Source organism: Lampetra planeri, chromosome 53 (assembly GCF_965212315.1).
Source record: "Lampetra planeri chromosome 53, kcLamPlan1.2.h2, whole genome shotgun sequence".
NCBI classification, from domain to species: Eukaryota; Metazoa; Chordata; class Hyperoartia; order Petromyzontiformes; family Petromyzontidae; genus Lampetra; species Lampetra planeri.
This window is the reverse complement of record NC_136159.1, coordinates 1,372,445-1,397,055: the sequence shown is the minus strand read 5'-3', so window position 1 is coordinate 1,397,055 and position 24,611 is coordinate 1,372,445. Positions and strand designations below refer to the sequence as shown.

The 24,611-nt window shown below is 57.8% G+C and overlaps 2 protein-coding genes across 3 annotated transcripts; one reads left to right on the top strand and one right to left on the bottom strand.

Annotated features, from left to right (window-relative positions):
- The first annotated feature begins 819 nt into the window (after nucleotides 1-819).
- Nucleotides 820-6,123, top strand: PPIB (peptidylprolyl isomerase B). 2 transcript variants are annotated; one of them, XM_078617314.1, is made up of 6 exons: nucleotides 831-1,015; nucleotides 1,644-1,757; nucleotides 3,073-3,166; nucleotides 4,279-4,463; nucleotides 5,071-5,216; nucleotides 5,652-6,123. In XM_078617314.1, the coding sequence occupies exons 1-5, from the start codon at nucleotides 881-883 to the stop codon at nucleotides 5,197-5,199; spliced, it is 657 nt and encodes a 218-aa protein (XP_078473440.1). In that variant the 5' UTR covers nucleotides 831-880; the 3' UTR covers nucleotides 5,200-5,216; nucleotides 5,652-6,123. The 2 variants fall into 2 exon arrangements, with proteins under 2 accessions (XP_078473441.1, XP_078473440.1); XM_078617315.1 differs by lacking the exon at nucleotides 5,071-5,216 and having other exon boundaries at nucleotides 820-1,015.
- A 2,027-nt stretch (nucleotides 6,124-8,150) lies between these two features.
- Nucleotides 8,151-23,177, bottom strand: LOC144734863 (sorting nexin-2-like). Its single transcript, XM_078617291.1, has 15 exons — nucleotides 22,948-23,177; nucleotides 22,091-22,310; nucleotides 20,400-20,557; nucleotides 20,059-20,131; nucleotides 19,502-19,545; nucleotides 18,519-18,660; nucleotides 18,021-18,099; nucleotides 17,776-17,851; nucleotides 17,238-17,351; nucleotides 16,503-16,596; nucleotides 15,686-15,891; nucleotides 14,589-14,738; nucleotides 12,019-12,099; nucleotides 11,432-11,503; nucleotides 8,151-8,827 (listed from the first exon to the last, which is right to left on the bottom strand). Exons 1-15 carry the CDS (start codon nucleotides 23,149-23,151, stop codon nucleotides 8,777-8,779), a joined length of 1,764 nt encoding a protein of 587 aa, XP_078473417.1. The 5' UTR covers nucleotides 23,152-23,177; the 3' UTR covers nucleotides 8,151-8,776.
- Between the last annotated feature and the right edge of the window lie 1,434 nt (nucleotides 23,178-24,611).

Genomic DNA, 24,611 nt, shown 5'->3' with positions numbered 1-24,611 from the left:
ACGGCCAACACCAGCGACGATTATGTGAATCGGTCCACGGCCTCCCCTAGGTCGACTCAGCCTCAAAATAGTTCCCGGTTCGATGTGTAAACATCGCCACTGGGGAGACAAAGGCGGCCGGGCGTGCTGTATCGAGGAGACAGAGGTGGTTGGGCGTGGTTCTCGCCACTCCGCAAGCTCTCGAGACACTTTCTAAATGCAAGTTGTAGCTATGAGACGTGGTTCATAAAATGGTTTTCAATAAAAAAAAATGTGAACACATTCCTGCCAGACCCCGTGATTGATCTCACTGATCGACACTGTCTATGTGCCGCAAAGGAGGGCCATGACCCGAAACGTCGCATGTTACATATCGAATGTTCTCCTGTTACGGCAGTGTTATCGACGATTATAAGGGGCGAGGGGGTTATTCCACAGTTACATTTGTCCTAAACTGAAATATTCCGGTGAGACGCCCGATATATCGCCAGGCGACATCGCGATATATCGTCCGAGCGGACCAATGAACGCGCGCGCGCTGCAAGCGAAGCCACGTGTCATCTCCTCCAGACAAGCCACGTGTCACTGACGGGGCGGGTGCGCGGAGGGCGAGCGGGGAATGAGGGAGGGGTGCTCGTGGATCCAGCTTCTGATTGGTCCTTCCGCTCCCAAGCAGGCAGGGCTAGGGAGGTGACCCTCCCCCTGATCGCCTCTGATTGGTCAGCCACTGTTAAATGGGCGTGGCTATAAAACTCCCCCCTCCATCCACGCAACCCACGTGACCTTCACCACCGGCACCCCCCTCCCACCCTCGCCTCGCTATAAATACCCCGCCCCCCCTCTCTCTGTGCACCACGTGACTCCCACGCCCCGCCCCCTTCTGCCCCGCCCCTTGCCCGCCATGCTCCGTGCAAGCGACGTGAACATGAAGCTGCTCGTGGCCGCCGGCCTCATCGTCGCCTCCGTCGTCTTCCTCCTCATGCCGCGCGGCTCGGACGCCGACGACAAGAAGAAGGGGCCCAAAGTGACGGACAAGGTTTGTGGAGAGAGAGGGGAGGGAGAGGAGAGGGAGAGCGAGGAGAGAGGAGGGGGACAGGGAGAGAGTCGAAAGGTGCCTGGGGAGGCAAGGGGAGCGAGGCAGGGTGGTTTTGCATTTCCCACTGCGCATTGGCGGAGCGGCTGCGGAGGCGACGCGCGGTTGGCTGGAGGTGGCCACGTGACGCGCGGTTCCGCCGATGGCGAGCGGCGACGTGCTGCGATTCGCCCATGCGTTGTAGGGAATGTGAAGTAGCGGGAGCTGATTGATGGAGGTGGTTGTAGCAGCGGTGATGGCGGGTGGGGGGGTATCGTCATCTGTGATCATGATCTCCGCTTCAATGAGGCTTTCCACCACTGTTAGTGATGGTGATTGTGGGTGATGGTGACGTGGGCTGTGGTAGGTGGGTGGCGATGGTAATCGAGATATTGATGATGGTAATCGAGATATTGATGATGGTGGCGATGGTAATCGAGATGATATTGATGATGGTACAGCGATGGTGGCGATGGTTGATAATTCTGCTGGCTGGATTGCGAGTGAAGGCGATGGTGATTGGACGTTATGCAATCGGTGGCAGTGCAGATGGTCATGGCAGTAATGTTGACTCCTGCTGGGACTCCCCTAGGTTTACTTCGACGTGAAGATCGGCGATGAGATTGCCGGCCGCGTTGTCATCGGCCTCTTCGGCAAAACGGTGCCCAAGACGGTGGAGAACTTCGTGGCGCTCGCCACAGGAGAGGTGACCTGCACCCTGCACACTCACCCTGCACACTCACCCTGCACACTCACCCTGCACACTGCACCCTCACCCTGCGCACTCACCCTGCCCTGCACACTCACCATCCCCTCACCCTGCCCTTCCCCTCACCCTGCCCTTCCCCTCACCCTGCCCTTCCCCTCACCCTGCCCTTCCCCTCACCCTGCCCTTCCCCTCGCCCTGCCCTGCACCCTCGCCCTGCCCTGCACCCTCGCCCTGCACCCTCACCCTGCACCCTGCCCTTTCTCTCACCCCGCCCCCCCCGTTGTCCATGGAGTAATCTTGCCAGTGTCGTCAGCCCTGCAACTTCCCACTGCTGGGCAAAGGCCTCCCTCCTCCTCCATTCCCTCCTCCTCCATTCCCTCCTCCTCCATTCCCTCCTCCTCCATTCCCTCCTCCTCCATTCCCTCCTCCTCCATTCCCTCCTCCTCCATTCCCTCCTCCTCCATTCCCTCCTCCTCCATTCCCTCCTCCTCCATTCCCTCCTTCCCCCAGTGGCTCTGGTCCAGTCGCAGCCTCCGAGCGTGTCTCGTCTCGCTGCCGCCGCCGCCACCCTCGCCGCGTCTCTTCGGCTGTCTTCCTCCGTTGCTTGCCGCTTGCCTCCTCCTCGCTCGGTCTTCATTCCCACTCAAAGCCAGTTCCCAATAGTAACGTATGGCGATCCAGCAGCATTGGTTTCAAACCGATCCGTTTTAAGTCTGCTGATGAGACCCAGACGGGTCGACACGGGGTCCACCATTTGCTGTCTTAAACAGATTGCCACGGTGGATAAGTGGTCTGACAAGCCAACCGGGCTGATGGACTGTAACGTGTTGTTACCGACGTAATTCTGCGTTGCGCAGTCCGTAAACTACCACCACGCGGTAGTTGAGTTGCTCAAGAGCACCGCTTAATGGGAACATCGTGTCCTAATAATACAGGGTGAAGCACAGTCCGCGAGAACACGCGAGATGCGTACGCAGGCTCAACGAATACCGAGGCGCGTGTGAAGCAGCATCTAGAAGCATCCAGCAGCATCCCACTGCCTCGTGCGATGCTACGCCGAGGCAGCCGTACAAACCGCTTACTCACACTCGCACAACGTAGTTCCGGCCACTCGATCACGTGATATCCAATTTGCATCCACGTTATAAAAAAACGTTCCCCAGTATATTAATTGCGTTATATCCGATTCGCGTTGTGAAAACGTGGCGTTGTAGGAGAAGGGACTGTACTTGTTTCTGCTCGCGTCCGGGTTGGCGGTCTACCTGCCGCCCCCCAAGTCTCACGGCGGTGGCCGCGTTGTCGGTGTTCACAGAAAGGGTTCGGCTACAAGGGCTCCAAGTTCCACAGAATCATCAAGGACTTCATGATCCAGGGCGGCGACTTCACACGTGGCGACGGCACCGGGGGTAGGGACAACGGCAGCCACACGACCCCCACCCTCCACCGCTAACCACAACCCAGCCCCTAACCCAATTCATGTGGCTTCTTTATCACAACCCAGCCACGAACCCAGCCCCCTAACCATGAATCCAGCTGCTCGCTGCTATCCCAACCCTGAACGCCTTGCTGAATATAGTCTCTAAGTCCCAACCCAATCCCAAGAGCCCTCGATCACTAACTCCCTCACACCAGTATGAAGAAGTTATTTTGGTCAAAGCTGTAGATGCCGCATCTACCACCACCACCACCACCGCACTCGGCGACCATCGCCTTCTCTCCATCAGATGCCACAGCTGCTGCTGCTGTGTAATAGACACGGCGACCTCCCAACATCTGTGTGTCTCCTCCCTTGGGCCCGCTGGAGCCGTGTAGATGCCAAACATCCCCAACCCAACGTCAACCCCCCCCTTGCTCCCCATTCAAGCCTGGCCTTGAACCGTGACCCGTGAATTTGGTTGCTCTTGCACCGATTTTGTATACGCGTCATTGTTTAACTTTGTTACGTTGTTGCTTTTGTCATCTTGGTGACCCAGGGTCACTTATAGCAATTGACTCCATCCTGGACTCATTTTTTTCGAGTTCTTGCCCAGTGAGATGAAAACTTGACTCCTGACTGTGCTGTGGAGAAATACAATAGGTGGTGATGCTGGCATATTCCCTGCTTAACCAAACTATTTTACCAGCTAAGGCCCACTGAGCTATGTAGCTCTTTTTAAGAAGCAACCTGGCCACAAATTAGAGCTCAACAAAGTGGCTTATGTGGAATTTTATAGCAGCCAAATACTCTAAATGCGTGATGTTGATTCTAAATGTGAAAGGGAAAAACTGGAGGACCTAGTGAAAAATCCACACTACCACGGAGAGAGACACGCAAACTCCAAATATACAGTAGGCGTCAGGGTCGGGATCGAACCCACGACCTCCTGTATACCAGGCGAGGTATTTAACATCTCCTTAATTTGCCATGATGAAGGGCGATTTGTATAATTTCTCCCTTTTTAGTGACGATCGTGTTTGGATTGTTCCGTGTGGCGTTGGCCGCGGAGGCTTCACACGTCGCCGCCTTTTGTTTGCGCAGGGAAGAGCATCTTCGGGGAGCGCTTCCCGGACGAGAACTTCAAGCTGAAGCACTACGGGCCCGGCTGGGTGAGCATGGCCAATGCGGGCAAGGACACCAACGGCTCCCAGTTCTTCATCACCACCGTCAAGACGGGCTGGCTCGACGGCAAGCACGTCGTGTTCGGCAAGGTGCTCGAGGGCATGGTGAGTGCCGCTCTCGCACGCACACGCGTGTGCGCTTCCCATGCGTGCCTTCCCGTGCTTCTCGCTTGCGGGGATAACAGCTTTTCACGCACGCAGGGCACGCTTCTCTGATGCTTCGCACGCACATTGCTTCCTTTGCGCTTCTGTGCCGTTTGACACGGAACGGGCGTCTCTTTCGTGCAAAGTTTGCTTGAGCTTTGCTTGCGCTTCTCACTCACAGGCTTCCATTGTGCGTCTCTTGCACGTCGCACATGGACGTGCGCTTCGCCCACTCTCCCCTTGCATTCTGACCCCAGCTCCCCTGACGCTGCCCGTGTACCTCCCCTGTCGTTGCTCGGCTTCCGTGATGGTGGCCGATGACGTCACGACTGCGTGCCCAGGGCCGCCCATACCTCGTGACGTGCGTGGGGTCACGGAGGGGTGGGGGGGGTCTTGGGGGACGACACGGTTACAGCTTCACATAGGGCTGTGATGCCTCTTTGTCTCAATCCTGTTCACCCCCCTTCCCCCAATCTCACGCTCCCTCTTCTCCACCCTGCTTCATGCTCTACTCTACTCCCGCTTGGCTTTCTCCCCCCCTGCTCACCCTGCTAAACCACGCCCCCAGTACGTAGTGCACTCCATCGAGCTGCAGCAGACAGACGACCACAACCGCCCGCTCGCCGAAGCTGTCATAGCCGCCTGCGGCACCATCGCCGTGGCCGAGCCGTTTACTGTGCCCGTCGAGGACTGGTAGCGCCTGCGGGGTCCCGGGTGCGTGCACCTAGCCTGGCACTGCAGCTAAAGGGAGACCCCCCCCCCCCGATCCCTGTCGCCTCTAACCACTAATCCTGCCATCTTTCACTTCTCCTGTAATTCCATTAACCCTGCTGCCGCCCTCTAATCGTGTCCATCCCCGGCAGGCCTCTCCCCTCCTCCGCTTTGGCCGCGATTACTTTTCAATTTAGAAACAAAAATCGAGAGGAATCCAATCCCGCACCTTCCTTGGTTTCTCCCAGAGGACCCCGAACTCCTTCGCCACTCCCCTACTCCTCCCACTTCTCCTGCCCCCCCCCCGTCCCCAACTCCGCTAACTTGCATGTGGTGTGACCGCCCCCACCCCCTCTCGCCGGCCCCCACCCACCCGCCCTGCACGCCGTCTCTCCCGCTGCCCCTCCCACCTCGCCCCCCCCAACTTGCGCTCCCCAGGAGGTGCTCAAGAAGATGGAGGAGACCAAGACGGACGGGCGTGACCGGCCGCTCAAGGATTGCATCATCGCCGACAGCGGCACGGTCCCCGTCGAGAAGCCCTTCGCCATCGCCAAGGAGTGACCAGAGCGACGCGATGGCAGCCGGCGGCGCCGTCTTGCTGATGTCACCCACAACACTCAACCTGGCTCCACTCCGCCTCCCTCTGTGGGGGTGGAGGGGTGGAGCCAGACCCTCACTGGGGGTCAGCAGGGGCCGCTGTCGAATTTAATTTCTGGTCGAAGACCATCTTACCCCCCCTCCCATCCCCATGGTAACCGTGTTGCCGTGGCACCCGCCACATTTCTTCCAGGTGGGTGCAAGGACCGCGGCCGATTTGAATTGGGTCGGTTTTTTTCGTTTTGAATCAAACGTTTTGTGTGGCTGCAGGAGAATCGGCGTTTCACACAAATAAAAAAAGTTTTTACGACTACGATGTTGAGTGTGTGGGTGTTGTGAGTGTGCTGTGTGGGTGTTGTGAGTGTGTTGTGAGTGTGCTGTGTGGGTGCACCCCTGGGGTCTTACCTCCAGGAAGGGATCCTTCTAATCTGTAGTCCAAAGTCGTCTGGGCATCTTAAATGAGATGTTAACTGCCTCACCAGGTATACAGATCACGGGGTTTGATTCTGATGTCTGAATATTTGGAATTCTCTGGATTGTTCTCTGCCACATTTAGTCAACATGCAGTTGCAGTATTTGCCCGCTATACATTTCCACAAGCCACTTCGTTGAGCTATCATTTGAGGCCAGGTTGCTTCTGAGAAAGCTATATATAGCTGTGGGGCTTACCTGGTAAAATAAGGTTGGTCTAAACCTTGACGTCCTGTGGGTCCTACCATGTCAGCAGTCCCAACACCCCCCCCCCCCCAAGCAAGTCCTCTGCACGTGAGTGGTTGTCAGAATCTTTAATCAAGGGGTGCAAGAGATTGGAGTGCAAGTGAGAATAAGAGAAGGGCAGTGGCAACGGATGAGTTTTTTTGGCAACGCAAAACGAAACCGACGGACGGCGCACGGAGCTCACGCCCGCTCCACAGGACCACCACACGCCCACCGTGGGGTGGTGGTCTCCCTTACCCCTCCCAGGGTCCTCTAATGGTCCCAGTCGCTGGTGACCACACCTGGGATCAATTGTAATGCTGCTACTCAATACATTTCAATCGGTGTCATTACGATTGTAATTTCAGCTAAGGATGCTGCTGTACAGGCAAAGGTGCAGCCCAGAAACTTCTTGCTCGAGCCACTGCGGGTGCAAGACCCCGCCAGAGGGTATATTTGGTCTACTCTTCCACACTGACCGATGTAACGGGTGGGAGTATCCACACTTTACCCCCCACCACACACAACCTGCAGATTGATGATGGGGTGCACCCATTTATACTGCTGAGGTGGTGGACAAAGGTGGGTCGGGAGGGGGGGGGGGATTTAAGAAACTTTCCTCCCATTGTTTCAGACGGGATTAAACTGGAAACGTGGATTGCAAGTCCAGTAACGTGATCCACGACACCAGCTTGGCGCCACTACTGTAGATGAAACTATAACCCACCCTCGGATCGGGTGGTTCAAACCTTCCCGTCCCCTAAACTGTTCCCAGAAGCCGGGTGCCCTGACCCCCCCCCCCCCCACTTGGTCCCCGAATGTCCCCTAAAGCCTCCCCGTGGTCCCCCCTAAACACCCGACTCGCCGACCTACATCATGGCCCCGTTACCCCAAGGCAAGGTTCGCCACCTGTCACGGTTTAACCCAGACAGTCTGGGAATTGGTCTCTTGCCTTTGGGTGGCAACAGCTGATTTGTACCAAGATCTCGTGGCAGCATTGCCTTGGAATTTTAATCACAGATGTCTACTCGATCCAGAGCAGACCGTACAACGTATAACGACGCAATGCCCCGAGATCCACAAATGCGAAGGAGAAATCGCGGCGACACACTCCGCTGCTCCCGACGCAGCTTGACCACCTGATTGTGAAATGGGAGTTGTTTGTGCCGCATCGACATCGGCAGTCGTACAAAAGAATCGGAGACCTCGAGGCCGAGTGAGAAACACGCCCGCGGTTTGGCCTGCGGACGAGGCGGCGACCCTACCCACCGTGACCCCTGTAACCGTGACCCAAGGGGGTCGTGACCTTTAGAAGACGAGTCTCTGCTCGCGACGGTGGCGGTGGCAGCAGCGGGCATGGCCGTCGCGCGTGGAATTTAATCGCGTGAAGAAGAGGCGCGCGGCGGGGGCCTTGAAGATCGCGGCCCCGGAATGGATCGAGGAGGATTTCAAACTTGAGCTCTCAGATTGTGGCTGCGCCTGATTGAGACACGCCTCGCTACTGTTTGCCCCCCTAATTGCAATTAAGCGCTGTGGATCCCCCACTGGGTGACGGTAATTGCGACTGGCGGGAGTTAAGGGGGCGGTGGGCGGGCTCCCTGCCCCCCCCCTACCCTATCCCCCCCCCCCCAGCATTGCCCCCCCACCCCGCCTTGGCGTTAATTAGCCGTCTGTCGTCATGGTAACGCTGGTTGTGGCACAAGCCTGCTTGGCTGATGCCGCTGCTACCACCACCACCAGAGCCAACCTCCTCCCCCACCGCACACCCAACACAAACCCGCGTCCCGGTGGCCATGACGACGACGATGACGACGACGACGGCCGTCTGGCAGAAGAGGTGTCGCGGCAGCGTGGCCACGTGGTGTGCGGTGGTGAGTTTTTGTGGTCGTGGTTTGACGTCGCATGGGCTCGGTGGTAATGGCGAGGTGTGTTTAGTGTAAGGTGGCAGTGTGTAGTGTAGTAGTGCGGTGTGTAGAGTACAGCGTGGCGTGTAGTGCGGTGTGTAGCTTGGCGGTATGAAGTGTGTTGTGCGGTGTGCAGTGTGCAGGGTAGTAGTGTATAGAGTGGTGTGTAGTTTGGTGTGTAGTATGGTGTGTAGTGAAGTGAGTAGTGTGCGCTGTAGCGTGTTGTGTGGAGTAGATGAGGCCACCAACGTGAGCCCTTGTGTCGCTGCGCTGACCCACGCCGAGCCCTGGCGTCGATGCCGAGTGCCGGGGGGGTGGGGGGGGGGGCGTGCTGCCCGCGCGCCGTGGAGGACACGACGGAGGCACTCAGATGATGGCCTTGGCCTCGGGCAGGAAGCCCTCCCAGTACTTCACCAGCTGTAAGGTGACACACGCGGCCGGCACACCTCGTCACACAAGGACCACCTCGTCGCACACAAAGGACCTCATTTGAGGCCGAGTCGACCAAGGAGAGGCCCAAGACCGGTTCAGATAATCGTCACTGGTGTTGGGTGCGAGCGGTAATTGAACTCGGGGGTTTGTAGCTGAACGCGCTAATCGCTGTTCCACCGCACCGCATCCCACACACAAACACACCTATGCACAAGCACCAACACATACAAAGCTCCCTCATGTAACCTTTAACAAGCAAATATCCCCCGTGTAGCCTTAATGAACTGTTGAAGTACCTGCATGTTAGCGAGCAGCACCTATGAAGGCCGGCACGGAACACGACGGGGACGGTGGCCAGCACCTCGCCCAGGCCGCTTTTGTCTCCCAGGTGGCGATGTTTACACACCGACCCAGGTTCTCATTTGAGGCTGAGTCGACCTCGGGGAGGCTCACTACCGGTTCAGATATTTGCCACTGTTATTGGTCGTGAGTGGGAATTGAACTCAAGCGGCCCCAGAAATAAACTTCTGGAGCAATGCACTAACCACTGCACCACAATAAACTTCGTGACACCTCACTGCCTCAAGACCAATACCCGCCATGACGGTGACGTCGCCACGGCGCCTGTGCCAGGCTAGGTGCTTGTCGCACACAACAAAAGCAGCGATTCACCATTAAGCGGTGGTGACTTCACCACAGCGCTCGTGCCAGGTTATGTGCGCTTTGAGGCCACGTAAAGTGTCGAAAGCTCGCCGACAGGTCACGGGACAGAGCCAGGTGCTATGGGTTCATCGACTGAGATGAGCGGCAGCTGCACCAGCTGTGCTGCCCCGCTATGCAAACTTGCTGCATTGTAGCCGCCTGCTGTAGCTGGAGAGCAGGCTGCCTCTAACTGCCCAGTCGCGTCTTTCACGAGCCTCCTCCTACACAGAGGCCAATCTTGACACCGCTGGTACCAGTCTTCGGTAAGTCCAATCAGTTCCACATTCCCCTGCACCGCATCAGCCCATCTCTTCTCCATCCTGTGCCGCGCCTGTTTAGCACCCTCTATCTGGTCAAACAAGCTTTTTGGGCATGCGGTGGCCTGGGCATGCGGGCTACATGACCGAGCCAACAAAGCCTCACTGATGGGACTGTGTCCAGATCTTTGAATAATCTGTGAGCTCCTCACATGATCCAGTCTGCTTAAACCCTGGATGAATCGTAGGCAGGCCAGCCTGAATATTTCAAATCGGCGCAGATGTTCTTTTCGACGGGGATCAACATTTTACGAGCACAGAGAAGGGAAGGCATTCACTGTAGCCGAAACGATCTTAATCTTCTTACAGAGCAACAGGCCAGGTAGCTTCCACGCAGCGTTACACAGCCAAAGAAAATATAATGGAATTCAAATGATCTGGATACCTCCCGTACCCTTCAATTAGCACACGTGGTTATGTACGGTGCGAAAGAAGTTCAACACCCATCAGTATACGTACTGCCAAACCGGAATTAGTCATGAGCACACTATTCATAAATGGTAACTCCTTCATCTGCTCTCTCCACAACTGCCTCTTCACTCACGGGGAGATGAGGGGTGGAGTGTTTGATGATATAAACCCACCCATGTTAGGTGCTTAGTTTTGGTGGGGCTGATGTTAAGGCCCCACCCTCTTAGCGGCACGCTCCAGGTTCAGCAGCAGTGTCTCCTAACTCCTCAGAGTGAACAGTAATTCTTAAAAAGGGGGAACCCCCCCCCCCCACCAGAACATCCTTCTAATTTTGCAGAACCCATCCTCTGATCCAGACAGTTGTGCTCATGTCATATGGGGCAGTCTGCACACAATCGCCACCCTTCGTCAGCAGTTCGCTCGGGAAGTAATCTCTACCTGGCACCTCACCTGGTCTCGGGCTCTGGACTGCTTTCCGTACTTCCACAACAGATGGCACATCAGCCGGCCAGCCACTCACAAGGGTGGCTACTTCCTCCTCTGATATTTGTAGCACCACAGCCCCAGCAGGGACAACCCCACCTTGCCCCACGGTGTTACCTGGGCTGCGGAGGTTTCCCCTCCACCAAGCCTTCACACAAATGCTCAGCAAACCCGCAAACCTGTTTGTTCCTGGGGGTCTGAGATCGGATCACCACTCTTTCCATTTAGGACGGTAGTAGGTGTGGCGCTGCAAGTGACTTTTTATGATAGCGTTACGCACGCACACCTCGTAACACACCTCGTCACACTCAATGTCTCATCACAGACCTCATCACACAAAGACAAAGGCCCGGGACCGGTTCAGATAATCGTCACTGGTGATGGCCGTGAGCGGGAATCGAAGTCGGGTCCCCGGGTTTTAAATGCAGCGCGCTAACCGCTACACTACTGCTACCCACAACACACACAATAGATACAAAGATCCCCCGTATAGCCATTACAGGGTGTTGGGCAAGTGCTGTTAGCGAGTAGCACCTAGGAAGGCTGGGACGGAACACCAGGGGGTGGGTGGCCGGCGCCACGTCCGGTCAGCGGCCTCGTCACACCTCACTGTACCTCGTTATAGCGTCACACCTCGTCACACCTCGTCACACTCACACCCTGTCACACGCCTCACCTGTGCCTGCGTGTGCACCAGGGCCTCGAGGTAAGACACCACCGCGTGCTTGAAGTCTCTCACTCGCTCCCTCTGCACGCGGCACGGCGAGGAAATGTGAGTCACATGACGAGGTGAGTGACGACTCGATGAGGTGATGGTGAGGTGAGTGACCTCACGACGAGGTGAGTGACATTACGAGGTGACGACAGTGAGGTGAGTGATCACACAAAGAGGTGAGTGATCACACGACGAGGTGACATTACGAGGTGACGGTGAGGTGAGTGACCTCACAAAGAGGCGAGTGATCACACGACAAGGTGAGCGAGTGACGAGACAGGCAGTGTGATGGCGAGGATACGGAACAGGACGAGGTCACAATGAGGTGGCTGTGATGAGGTGAGCGATTATTGTATGCTGCTCTGGTGAAGACGTTAGTGGTGGCGAGTGAGGTGAGCATCGTGAGTGGTGAGTGTGGCGAGCGTGGTGTGGTGGGTGGTAAGTAAGATGTGTGTGGTGAGGTGAGAGCTGTATGGTGAATGTGGTGAGGTGTGGTGTGTGTGGGGAGAGTGGTGAGTGAGGTGTGTGTACAGTGAGTGTGGCCTCACCTCGAATCTCGCCACCTCTGTGCGAATCGTTTTGGAGATCGACTCAAACTCCGCCTCTCCCTGCTCCACTTTGCCCTCCCACTGCGTCACAACACAACGTCACATCAAAACATCACGCCATTACACCACAACATCACACCACTTACACCACAAGACAAAATCCGTACTACACAATGTCAAAAGCATTCAAACGTCACCCCGTCACGTCACACCATCACACCGCAGCGTCCCAACACAGCGTCAAACACACCGCACCGTCAAACCGTCAACCGCAAGGGGAACACCACCCAGTCACGGCGTCACACCACCACACACCGCACAGCAAATCCCACTCATCTGCAGACCGGACCTTGGGGTACGGAGCTCAAATAACCGCTGCTCTCCCACTACGCACGGCAGACGTGTCGCTGCAAGTCCTTGGAAGGGACCGAAGAGCGATTTGTGGTCGTGAGCTGCTCAAGCAGCTTCCATCTCTCCTCGGCAGTCCGCGACCACCACTCATCCTCGCAGCGCCGCGCGGCTCTCTGAACCTCCGAGCGTGGGCTGCGGCGTTCACTTTTTTTTACGATTCCGCTCGCTTACCCAGCACAGCCTCACCGAGCCCTGTGATCCTTCTCCAGGAGGGTCCCGCAGAGCTTCCGCAGTGGGGGGGGGGGGGGGGATGACTGCTGCCATTTATTCCAAGCGAGTTATTTGCGGCGTTATTTAAAAAAACTATTTGCCAAATTTGGACCGCAACGCCGGCACGCGATGGCCTCGCTCTTGCGAGCGACGTCACGGGATCTATCACGTCCGGTGTGAGCAAAGCAGACGGCGCCTAGCAATAGTAGTTTTTGTACGGTTAATACGCACTACCGCAGTATTAACCAGGGCGGCCGCTGGATTCGAACCGCAAAGATTTGTAACAACAAGCGGCTAACTCGGCACCCGCTGGGCTACCGCGTCACCGGTCAAGGCCCCTGGCTCCCCCGGCGCGGGATGTTGGGAGACGTCGGGAGCGGGCCTGCTGCTTTCTCGCCGGAAACGCCTCCTCCGTCAGCCAGGGTTGTCTGGGGAGGAGGGCTAGACCGGGGCACCCCGTGCAGCAGTTTGGCATTCACCCAGAATGACCAACGGTGCCCACGCGACCTTGCGCCGCCACGCGTGTGGCTCTGGCCGCCTGCGTGCGGTTGCACCAACCACGTGTCCGGAGCCACAACCGTTGCCCGTCGTCGTCGAGGCATCAGGAGGAGGGTTGGGGAGGGAGGACGCCAACTGTGGGTTTGAACGAAGTCCAAGGAGGATGCCCGTCTCCACAGCGGGAGGACGGCAGAGGCTTCTTACAGATGGCAAGCCAGCCTCAACGCACGCCACGCGCATTCGCCACCGAGTAGCGGTGACGTCAGCACAGCGAAAGTGCCAGGCTAGATGCACTTTGAGGCTACACCACGCAAAAAGGCAAAGATCCCCCGTGTAGCCTTAACAGACTGTTGAGGCAAGTTCTATTAGCGAGCACCGATGAAGGCTGGCAAGGCACACCAGGGGGTGGGTGGGTCGGACCACGCCCGTCCGCCTTTGTACTCGACCTAGGGGAAGCTCAGCACCAGTTCAGATAATCGTCACTGGTGTTGGCCGGGAGCGGGAATCGAACCCGGGTCGCCAGGTTCATAGCGCAGCGTAGCGCTAACCGCTGCACTACCGCTCCCCACACACACACAGACACACACATCGTCATCACATCCCACAAGATACCACACACCACAGCACCACGCCACACACCACCCTGGGCACAGGAAGTCTGATTACAGTGAGTGGTAGGGTTGGGTGCGTGAGAGTTGCTGGGTGTGTGGGGTGTGCCATGCTGTGTGTGCAAGAGATGTCTGCCACATGCTGTGCGGAATGTGCTGTGTGGGTTTGTGTCATGTGTGTGTTTGTGTGTCGTGTCTGGGTGTGTGTCGTGTGTGGGGGTGTGTGTCAAGTGTGGGTTGTGTCATGTGTGGGTGTGTGTCGTATGGTGCGTGCTGCGTGCGGAATGTGTGGGTGTGCTGCGTGTGCCGTGTGGTGTGTACCGTTTGCGGTGTGTGCCGTGTGGCGCGTGCTGTGTGGTGAGTGCATGTGTGCGTGTGTGCCGTAAGTTGGTGTATGATGCATGCCCTGTGGTGTGTGTGTGTGCGCGTGTCGTGCGCCGTCGCTCCGTGTGGTACACACCTCCGTGACCTCCTTGGTGAAGCATGGCGAGAGAAGGAACCAGCGATTACACCACGAGGCAAGCGCCTCGAATCAAACGCTCACGCAAAGCAGCACGAGCAGCAGCAGCTGGATTGTGTGCATTCATCAACTCAGTGAAGGTGGCCACCCCGACTGAAACTCCAGAAGCAAGGAGTGGTGGCATGTGTTCACATGCGAGCGTGTGGCCTGCGTGAGTGTGTTTGTGAGTGAGCGAGGCCTGCATACAGGTGTTGCCCGTGTGAGTTGAGTGTTACCTGCTCCAGTACTACCCGTGCGAGTGTGTGGCCGACGCGTGTGGCCGACGCGTGTGTGCGTGTGTGCGCGTGTGTGTGTGGGTGCGTGCGGTGGCAGGACTGGGGCACCTCGTGGATGTCGTCGCGCGCCTGCTGCAGCTTGTCCCCCTTGGCGGCGGCCCCCGACTGCAGCTTCGCCTCGGCCTCGCGCTTCTTCTGCAGCGTGACCTGCGCGTCCTGCCAGCGCTGCCAGCAGCGTACTCGCTGGTCGAACACGGCCTGCACACACGCACATGCACGCACGCACACACACACACACACGTACGCAAACACACACGCATGTACACACACGAACACACGTACACACACACACACGTATATACATACACACAAACACACGCATGTACATATACATGCATGTGCATATATACGCACACACACGCATGTACATATGCACACACACACGCGCACTCACACACACACGCACTCACACAGACGGCCATCACCTGCCGCTGTGGGACCTTAACCGACTCTAGGGGAGCCAGTGCTGTTAGCGAGCTGCTATGAAGGCCGCTTTCTTACTCTCCGGCTACGGGAACTGGGGGAGTTCCGGAACCGGAAGTTGGCGCGCTAACCGCTGCACTACCCATCGCACACAAAGACAAAGATCCCCCCTATTGTTGTTAGCGAGCACCTATGAAGACTTGCACGGCACGGGAGGGGGTTGGTGGCCAACACTACGCCTGGCCGCCTTTGTCTCCCTAGCGGTGATGTTAACACACCACACCAGGTACTCATTTGGAGGCTGAGTCGACCTAGGCGAGGCTCAGGATCGGCTCAGATAATCGTCACTTGGTGTTGGCCGAATCGAACTCGGGTCACCGGGCCCGTAGTGCAGCGTGCTAACCTCTACACTATCGCTGCCACACACGCACTCACATACACTCTCACACACACATAGATACAGACACACACACATGTACATACACACACAGGCAACAAACAGACGCAACCACAGAGCAGGTTGGCGAAGGTTGCTCAGGCCCACGGCCAACTGGGTAGAGGCCAGGCACGACGGCGTCGCCGGTGAGGCCACTGGCGACGCTCGCGGTGGGGCCGGACTCGGGGGGGCCCACACGATTGAGCCGAGCGCGGGCCGGCGATTGGCGGCAGTGGCGGCCAAGCGAGGGTCAACCCTGCGGGCCGGGGCGCGCGCGGGGCCGCACCTTCACGGAGCCGATGAGCCGCACATAGTCGGCGAGCAGCTCGGCCAGCAGGAAGGCGTCGGCGTGGGCCTGGGCGCCGTGCAGGCCCTCGACCCGCTCCTCCACCTCGGCCAGCTGGGAGAGCGCGCGCGACAGCGCCGTGTGGTCCTCCGAGGTGCCCAGCATCGCCACGCTGCGCGCAAACGCAGACGTGCACAGCGCCAGGTCTGGAGGGAGGTGGGCGGAGGGTGTCGGGTCGGGTGGGGGTGGGGGCGGCACAAATGGTACGGTCACGCGCGGTCACGACGCGGGGATGTGGCTGGGGTGGGGGGGTCACACGGCGGGCAAGGAGACGCACAGACGGATGCATGTACAGGGGTGCGGGCACACAGACGGGGGCACGTGCAGTTGGACAAGCGGTCACATGTCCACATGGGGACATGGACACAGGGACACGCGGGCACAGGGCTAGGGCTACATGGATATATGAGAACAGAGATGCAAAAACACACACGTGGGCATGCGTGGGCACGGGGGGCACGAGAATACAGACATGCCACTGAGACACTGGCACACGCACACAGGGAGGCACAGATGAATGGCACACGCACACCGACACGTGGGGAAACATGGACACGGACACGCAGACACACGAATGGCGTGTGATGGGTTGGGATAGCGTGTTACACTACGTGTGACGTCTGTGATGGTGCCACGCACTCTTGCGGTGGTGCGCTATGGTGAGGCGTGATGGTGGGTGATGGTGGGTGATGGTGGGTGATGGTGTCACATACTCTTGCGGTGGCGAATGATGATGAGCGACGGTGAGGCCTCTCACCCTTTCGGTGCACCACCAGCCCCTCCACGCTCCCGTGCAGTCTCCGTAGCTGCTGATCCAGGCTCTCAAACTGCAGCTGCTTCTCCTCAAACCACTATGCAGCAAACGCAGAGATCCCCCGCACAAGATCAACAGACTGTTGGATAAAACGCTGTGAGAAAACGCTGAAATAGGCCAACAAAGGGCCAGTGTGGCTGGCACCACGCCCGGCCACCTTTGTTTCCGCAGTTCCCCATTGGGGATGTTTACACACAGCACCAGGTGCTCATTTACGGCCGAGTTGACCTCAGGGAGGCCCGGAACCGGTTCAGATAATCGTCACCGATGTTGGCGGCGAGCGGGAATCGAACTCGGCTCGCCGGATGGACCACTGCACAGCCGCTCCCTACCACGTACGCTCACATAGACGGATAACTATGACAACTGGCAAAAAAACCACCACCATGCACACACGCACACACCTTTACTTCCGACATCACCACGAACACATCGTCATTATCATCATGATCACCACCGCTGCCACCACCATCACCACCGCCGCCGAATACCACCACCGGCAAAAGCCACCACCACCGGCAAAAGCCACCACTGCCATCAAATCCGCAACCGCCACCACCACAGCCACCACCACTGCCACCCTCACCACCATCATCGCCACCACCACCGCCATCTCTACCATCACCACCACCCACACGAGCAGCTGGGGTAGTGCGTGAACGAAGACATGGGGCTTACTGGGTCCAGCTCGCTCATCTTGATAGTCATCTTGTTGACAGCCTCGGCCGCCTTGCTGACGATTCGCATGAGTCCAGCTCCACTCAGCGCCTGAGTGCTGACAGCACGGGGCAGCTGCACACACACACAAAGACAAAGATCCACCATACAGCCTTAACGCACGTTTGGGGCACGTGCTGTTCGCGAACAGCACCTCTGAATGCCGGCACGGTGAACAATGGGGGTGCGTGGCAAGCAGTGGTTATCGCACTGCGCGATGAGCCCCGGCCATCCGGGTTACATTCCCGTTCACAACCAAAGCCCGTGCCGAATATCTGAACGGTCCCAGGCCTCCCCAAGTCAACTCGGCCTCAAATGAGTACCTGGTGCGGCGAGTAAACATTGCCACGAGGGAGACACAGGTGGCCGGGTGTGCTTGAGGCCCCACACCACTCCCTTGGGCGCTAGCTAACAGCAGTTGCCCCGATAGCGCGGATGGGCTCCACGGAGGCCTCTTGTCTGCGTGCGCGTGACGAGGCGGAGGAAGAGCGGCCCTCACCTCATCGCGCTCCAGGAAGTCGCGGAAGTCCGGGTCCTGCAGGAGGGTCGGGTGCTTCGCTACTCTTTGCAGGTACCTGCGGGAGGAGCAATTACCATGGCAACGGCAGGGAGGGGGTGGGTCGTGGGAGAGGGCTGTGGTCAGTTGTGGAAAAGAGCGAGGGGGGAGAGGGGAGGAGAGGGGGGTGCGAGTGGGGTGGGGGCGGGAGTGAGGTGGGGGTGCGAGTGGGGGTGGTGTGGGGGCACCTCTCGAGCGAGGAGCGCCGTTTCTCCACGAACTCCGCGGAGGAGGGGTCCTCCTTCCCCACCTTCACCTTCGTCATCCCTACAGCAGCAGCGCACACCCCCACCCCCACCGCCAGCGTTAGCGAGCGTGAGGTCGTGTGCGGACTCAATCTCCTTGATCGCCCCCTCCACCCATCCACAACAGGGCCCCACCGTGCCCAGCAACTCCCCCAGCGCCAGATCCCCCCACTCCCACACACACGGGGGGGTCCCCATCCTCACAGCTTCCCCCACCTCATAGGGTCCCCGGACCCCCCCCAACCCCGCAAGATCCCCCAGCCCAACGCCACCACAGGGAGGGCCCTGAGAGGTCCCCCAGGAGGGAGGGAGGGGGGGGTTGGGGCCACAGGGCTTGAGGTCGTCAATTGGGGTGAGGGGCTTAGAGGAGGAGCAGCGTGGGAAGCTCGGAGTGGGGGGGGGGGGCTCGGAGTGAGGAGCTCGGAGTGGGGGGGGGCGTACCGATGACGCTCTTCTCTGGCGCGGGGGGCACGATGACCCCCACAGCGCCGTGCCGGGTGGACAGCTTCGAGTGAAGCCCCAGGAAGTCGCTGAATCGGCGCTTCACCCCAAACTCCGATCCGCGGAACCCGCTCAGCGAGGTCTGCAGAGAAGGGGGCACTCTTAATCACTCACTCGCACACTCACAATTCCTCACACTCACTCACAATCACACTCACAATCACTCACACTCGTACACTCGCACACTCACAATTCCTCACTCACTCACAATCACACTCACTCACGATCCCAAACAAACACTCACTCACAACCACTCACTCACAATTACTCACACACACTCACACTCACTCACTCTCACGCACACTCACAATTCCTCACACTCACTCATGATCCCAAACAAACACTCACTCACAATCACTCACTCACACTCACAATCACTCACACACACTCACTCTCACACTCACAATTACCCACACTCACTCTCACATTCACACTCACCCACAATCAAATTCACACTCACAATCATACTCACTCACATGTACAGACCCCTCCATGTAGCCTTAACAGACTGTTGGGACAAGTGCTGTTAGCGAGCACCTATGAAGGCCGGCACGGCACACGAGGGGGTGGGTTGCCAGCACCACGCCCGGTCGCCTTCGTCTCTCTCGTGGCGATGTTAACACACAGCACCAGGTACTCATTTGAGGCTAAGTCGACCTAGGGGAGGCCTAGGACGAATTCAGATATTCGTGACTGGTGTTGGCCATGAGCAGGAATCGAACTCGGATTGCCGGGTTCATAGGGCAGTGCGGTAACCGTGAACTCGCTCACATACACTCACGAGTATACACCGACGCATATACTCACTCGCTCTCATGCTCACGGTGATATACACACTCGCTCATATATACACACTCCCAATGTACTTTCTCACAGCACTCTCACCTCACCTCGTCGCTCACCGGCTCGCGAGTGACGCTCACCTTGGTGTTGACGTGATACACCATGTAGGCGTTCATGCCATCACCTGAAACAAAGACAAAGTTCCCCACCCCCCAGTATAGCCTTAACAGACTGTTGGGGAAAGTGCTGTTCATAGCGAGCACCTAACACCCGGGGGACACGCGGTTACAAGTAGGCACGTACACTCACACACATGCACGTATACACAAAGATCACCCAAACAGCCTTTAACTGTTGGGGCAAGTGCTGTTAGGGAGTACCTATGAAGGCCGGCACGATACACTTGGGGGTGGGTAGTCAGCACTACGCCCAACCGCCTTTGTCTCCCCAATTGCAATGTTTACACACCGTACCAGGTACTCATTTGAGGCCAAATCAACCTAGGGGAGGCCCAGGACCAATTCATATCATCTTCAGCGATGTTGGCCGTGAGCTACACTACAGCTCCCCGCAACACACACACACAAACGTGTACGCGTGCGTGCACACACACGCGAATCACCCCTCTGACTCCAGTCCCGCATCCCCACCTCACTACCCAGCCACCCACCTCCTCAGCCCCACTCCCAGCACTCACCGACTTTCTCAGGCTCAGTGACATTGACGACCAGGTCACAGACATTGTCCCCCGCCTCCTCCTCCTCCTCCACCTAGGGAGGAACACAGCCTTTAACACACACACACAGTAAGAAATAAATGTAAAGACAAAAATCCCCGTATAACCTTAACAGACTGTTGGGGCAAGTGCTGTTAGCAAGCACCTATGAAGGCTGGAATGGCACACGAGAGGTGGATGGCCAGCACGATGCCCAGTCGCCTTCATCTCCCGAGTGGCAATGATTACACAGCTCTCCAGGTACTCATTGAGGCCGTGTCGGCCACAAGGGGGACCTCTGTGTTTGTGTGCAGGTGTCTCACCTCGTCAATGCTGCTGGGTGAGTGTTGTGCGTCCCGTGCTGGGGGTCTCTGGTGTTGCTCCGCTGGGGCTGGCGGTACGAGCGGGGGCGACTCCAGCAGAGCCGAGCCCGCAGGGGGCACCCCCGGGCGGACCTCCTCGTCATCCTCATCAGGGCCATCTTCCAACACACACACACACACACGTACAAAGATAAAGATTCCCTGTATAGGCTTCAACAGACTGTAGGAGCAAGTGCTGATAGTGAGTAGTGCCTATGAAGGCCGGCACGGCACACGAGGGCGTGTGTGGCCAGCACCACGCCCGACCGCCTTCTGCGATGTTTACACACCGCGCCAGGTACTCATTTGAGGCCGAGTCGAACTGAGAGGAGGCCCAGGACCGGTTCAGATATGTTTTGTCACCGATGTTGGCCGTGAGCAGAAATTGGGTCGCCGGGTTCGCAGCGCAGCGCGCTAACCACTACACTCCCGCTCCCCGTACAACAACAGCCGCCATTCGCCATGCAGTGGAGGTGACATCACCACGGTGATTGTGCCAGGCCAGGTGCACTCCCAAGGCTCACTAACAGGTCACGGGACAGACCCAAGTGCAATGGGTTGACCGAGATGACTGGCAGATTGCACAAGCTGTGCCTCCCACTGGTCCCCATACAAAGATCCCCCGTGCAGCCTTAACAGGCTGTTGGGGCAAGCTCTGTTAGCGAGCACCTATGAAGGCTGGCACGGTACACGAGGGGGTGGGCGGCCAGCACCACGCGCGACCGTCTTTGTCTCCCCAGTGGCGATGTTTTTACACACCGCACCGGGTACTCAGAGGACGAGTCGACCCAAACACACACTCATATACACTCGCTCCGATGGTGCTGGTCTGGTGGGTCTGGGTGGGGGTGGTGGGGAGGGTGGGGAGCCCAGAGTCGGCCGTGTCCGATTCTAACGACTTCGCTTCCACCCCACGCCGCTGGGGGGCGCGGGTGGAGAAGGCGCAGGGGGGATGAGCCGCTGTTATGCTTCACCACCCCTTAGCCACTGCAGGGGTCACAGCCAACCGCAGCAAATTTCGGCCTCGGCTGACCCAGCCAGCCACGAGAGGCAAGCCCCAACAGCAGCAGCAGCTAGGCGGAGGGCTTTCCCAAACACCACCACCAGCATCAGCATCAGCCCGGCACACCCCAGCGCCCGCCCTCCAGGCAGGGCGTGGTGGAGTCACGTGTGGGGCACCGGGGCCACGGGGAGACGCGTGACTCGAGTCACATGAGTGGAGCAGCTTCCCCTCGAGCGGATCCGGCCTCCATTGCAATTCCTGTTTATAGCAGCAGCAGCAGCGTCGGCAGCTGACAATCGGCAGCTGACAATTACCGAACAGCCCCCACGACAGCGACCGCAGCTCGGCGTTGCAGCGCTCACGACGCGATTGCGAACAGTAAAACTGGGTGACCAAACTACGAGCCGCGGCGTGAGGTCACGAGCGGAGTCGTCATATGCCACAATCGGCTTGTCAGTCATGATCAACCCACTGCTGGATGAATGCCTCACGATGAGAACATCGATAATGAATCTACCCCAGGGCTCCAGCCACGGTCACCGCTCCACCACTCAACTCCTCTTCCCAACGACCCCCCCCCGCCACCAAGAGCCACGGCTCCCGGGGGGGGCCTTGACGAGGTCTCGAGACCCCGGTCCACGACACGCACCGCCGAAGAGGTCGTCGCCGTCGCTGTCATCCAGCAGGGCCTGCTGCTCCTGCCGCGGGGTCGCGTGCTCTCCGCTGTCGGGGGCCCCGGTCCCCTGGGCCTCCCCGAGTCGCCCCTGGGGCCCAGCCGCCGCCGCCGCCACCGCGTCTTCGTCGTCGTCTTCGTCGTTGTCGTCTTCCTCCTCGCTGGGGCTGCCCGCGTCCGGGCTGGACGGGCTGGGCTGGGGGAGGGAGGCACGAGGTTGGAGGGGGACGCGGCTCACAACCCCAACCCTCTCCCTCTCACCCCCCGAATCTTTAAGACCCCCAGAGGATGGGGATAAGCGAGCCCCTGCGCGTCCGTCTGGCACGCGACTCCCGGAACTCCTGGTTGGGGTCCGTTGCACGAAACGTCTAGAGTGAATTCACGCGGCCTCTCTGCATCCCAAGAAAAATAAGGGACCATTTAGTCCAAGTTGATGTATTATTTCAGCTACTGAACCCTGAATGTATCGACTCCAGGGCACCCGCATACAGGACGCCTGGCACCACTTCATGGGGTAGCCCCCCCTTCCGGGACCCTGGAACCAACCACATCTTGCAGCCAGTCAGCAATGGGGCCCCCCGCAGGAGCCCTGGACACACTCCCGCGCCACGAGACCCCCTCGACGGGGACTCCGGAACTTGCGGACCACTAAACCTCGACAAAGGGAGGAGCCCTAGAGGCGACAACTCCTGGACCACTGAACCCAAGACACGCGCGCATGCCTGAACCCCGGGACCCCTTGCGCCGCTCGACCCCGAAACGGGGGCCCGGGGGGGGAGGGTCAGGGGCCCCCTAATTAGGGGGCTCTATCCGCGTTCATCCTCGGCCCTCACCTCCAGGGTGCTCTCCGTGCTGGCGAACAGCTCCTCCGCGTCGTCGCCGTCTGCTGCCCCCGCTCTCGTCTCATCCCCCAGGTCCACCAGGTCCCCCAGGCCCCCCAGAGCGCCCAGGCCCCCCAGGCCCCCCAGAGCGCCCAGGCCCCCCTCGTCTCTCAACTCGGGAGAGCTGCGCGGCTCCTCCGCCGTCGTAGCCGCCATCTTGGTCAGGGGCCGGAGTCCGCGGAGTCACGTGGGGGGAGACGCCGGGCAGGTCACGTGGAGGGGGGGCGGGGGCGGGGGGTGTTATGGGTGGGGGGGGGGCTGGAGCTACGGGTCGCCGCGCGCACGTGACAAACGCGATTTGCTAACGGTACGAGTTCACATTCGGGCTGAACGATTTGGGGAAAATATCTAATTGCGATTTGATATCTAATTGCGATTTTTCTGACATTGCGATTTGATTTGCGATTAAACTTGTTTAAGTCAAGCTTTAGTTCAAAATTCACTGTGTAATAGATTTAAAACATGTGATGGAGCATTACCACAAGATACCATCAAAATGTGAACTGCTCTTTATATTCTAATGCAAGGATGAGAACTTAAAAGATATGAATTGCTTCCAACATGTCTTTATTAAAATGCTTTAATAAAAATAGAACAATCAAACATGGAACAATTGTTAAGTTAAATAAATAAAGTTATAATAATAAAAAATAAAACAATTTCAATAAGAAAGTCATAGGACTTTTTAAATCGCAGCATTTGCGTTGTTTCAAATTTCGATTTCGATTTGAAATCGATTTAATCGTTCAGCCCTAGTTCACATTCACAGGCTTCTTCACAATCCTGGCAAAGCGTCTGACGATGCTGATTGCTGCTGCTGCTGTTGTAATCAGCAGCGAAACGTCGTACTCGAATTGTAAATATTGTAGTGGGTTTACTTTCCAACACGCCGGTTAGTGCTGTACTAGTAACGAATTGGCACGTTCTGTTTACGTGACAAACCTTACTAATTGGCTGTGTCGGGTGGTGGCGGGTTTAACGACACATTTATATTTACCCGATCTAACCCAAACACACTTGTCTTATGGATGATATTGGTCGCGAAAGCCGACTGCGTGTTAAACCCCACCGTCTCGTATTCGCCACTTGCACGGACACATTGAACGTGTTTTTGTATTGTTACTGAATGCGACAAAACACATTGTCCTGCGGAGGGAGCTGGTAGGAACGTTGGGTTGCTCGGTCAATGGCCAGGGTCAACGGCGGCGTGGTGTATTCCGCAAGCCGGCGTGAGTAGGTTAAACGTTGAGTTTTATAAGGGCACCACGGGGTGACCAGCCCCTCCCCACCCAGCCCCACCCCTCCGACCCCCCACCCAGTCCCACCCTCCCCACCCAGCCCCTCCCCACCCTCCCCACCCAGCCCCACCCCACCCTCCCCACCCAGCCCCTCCCTTCACGACGGACGGACGGACACAATAATCCCTTGTGGGCTGGTGTAACCAGGAGGTTCCTACCAGTAAAATGCTCTTCGTGAAGGGACGGAGTATATGTGAAGGAGACATCGTCTGTTTATATATTTACTTAATTTCAGTTCTATTTCTCAAGAACAAAGCTAATTATTAGTTTGGGTTTGTGTTGTTCAACATTTCGTGGTGTCAATCAAAGCGCCATCAT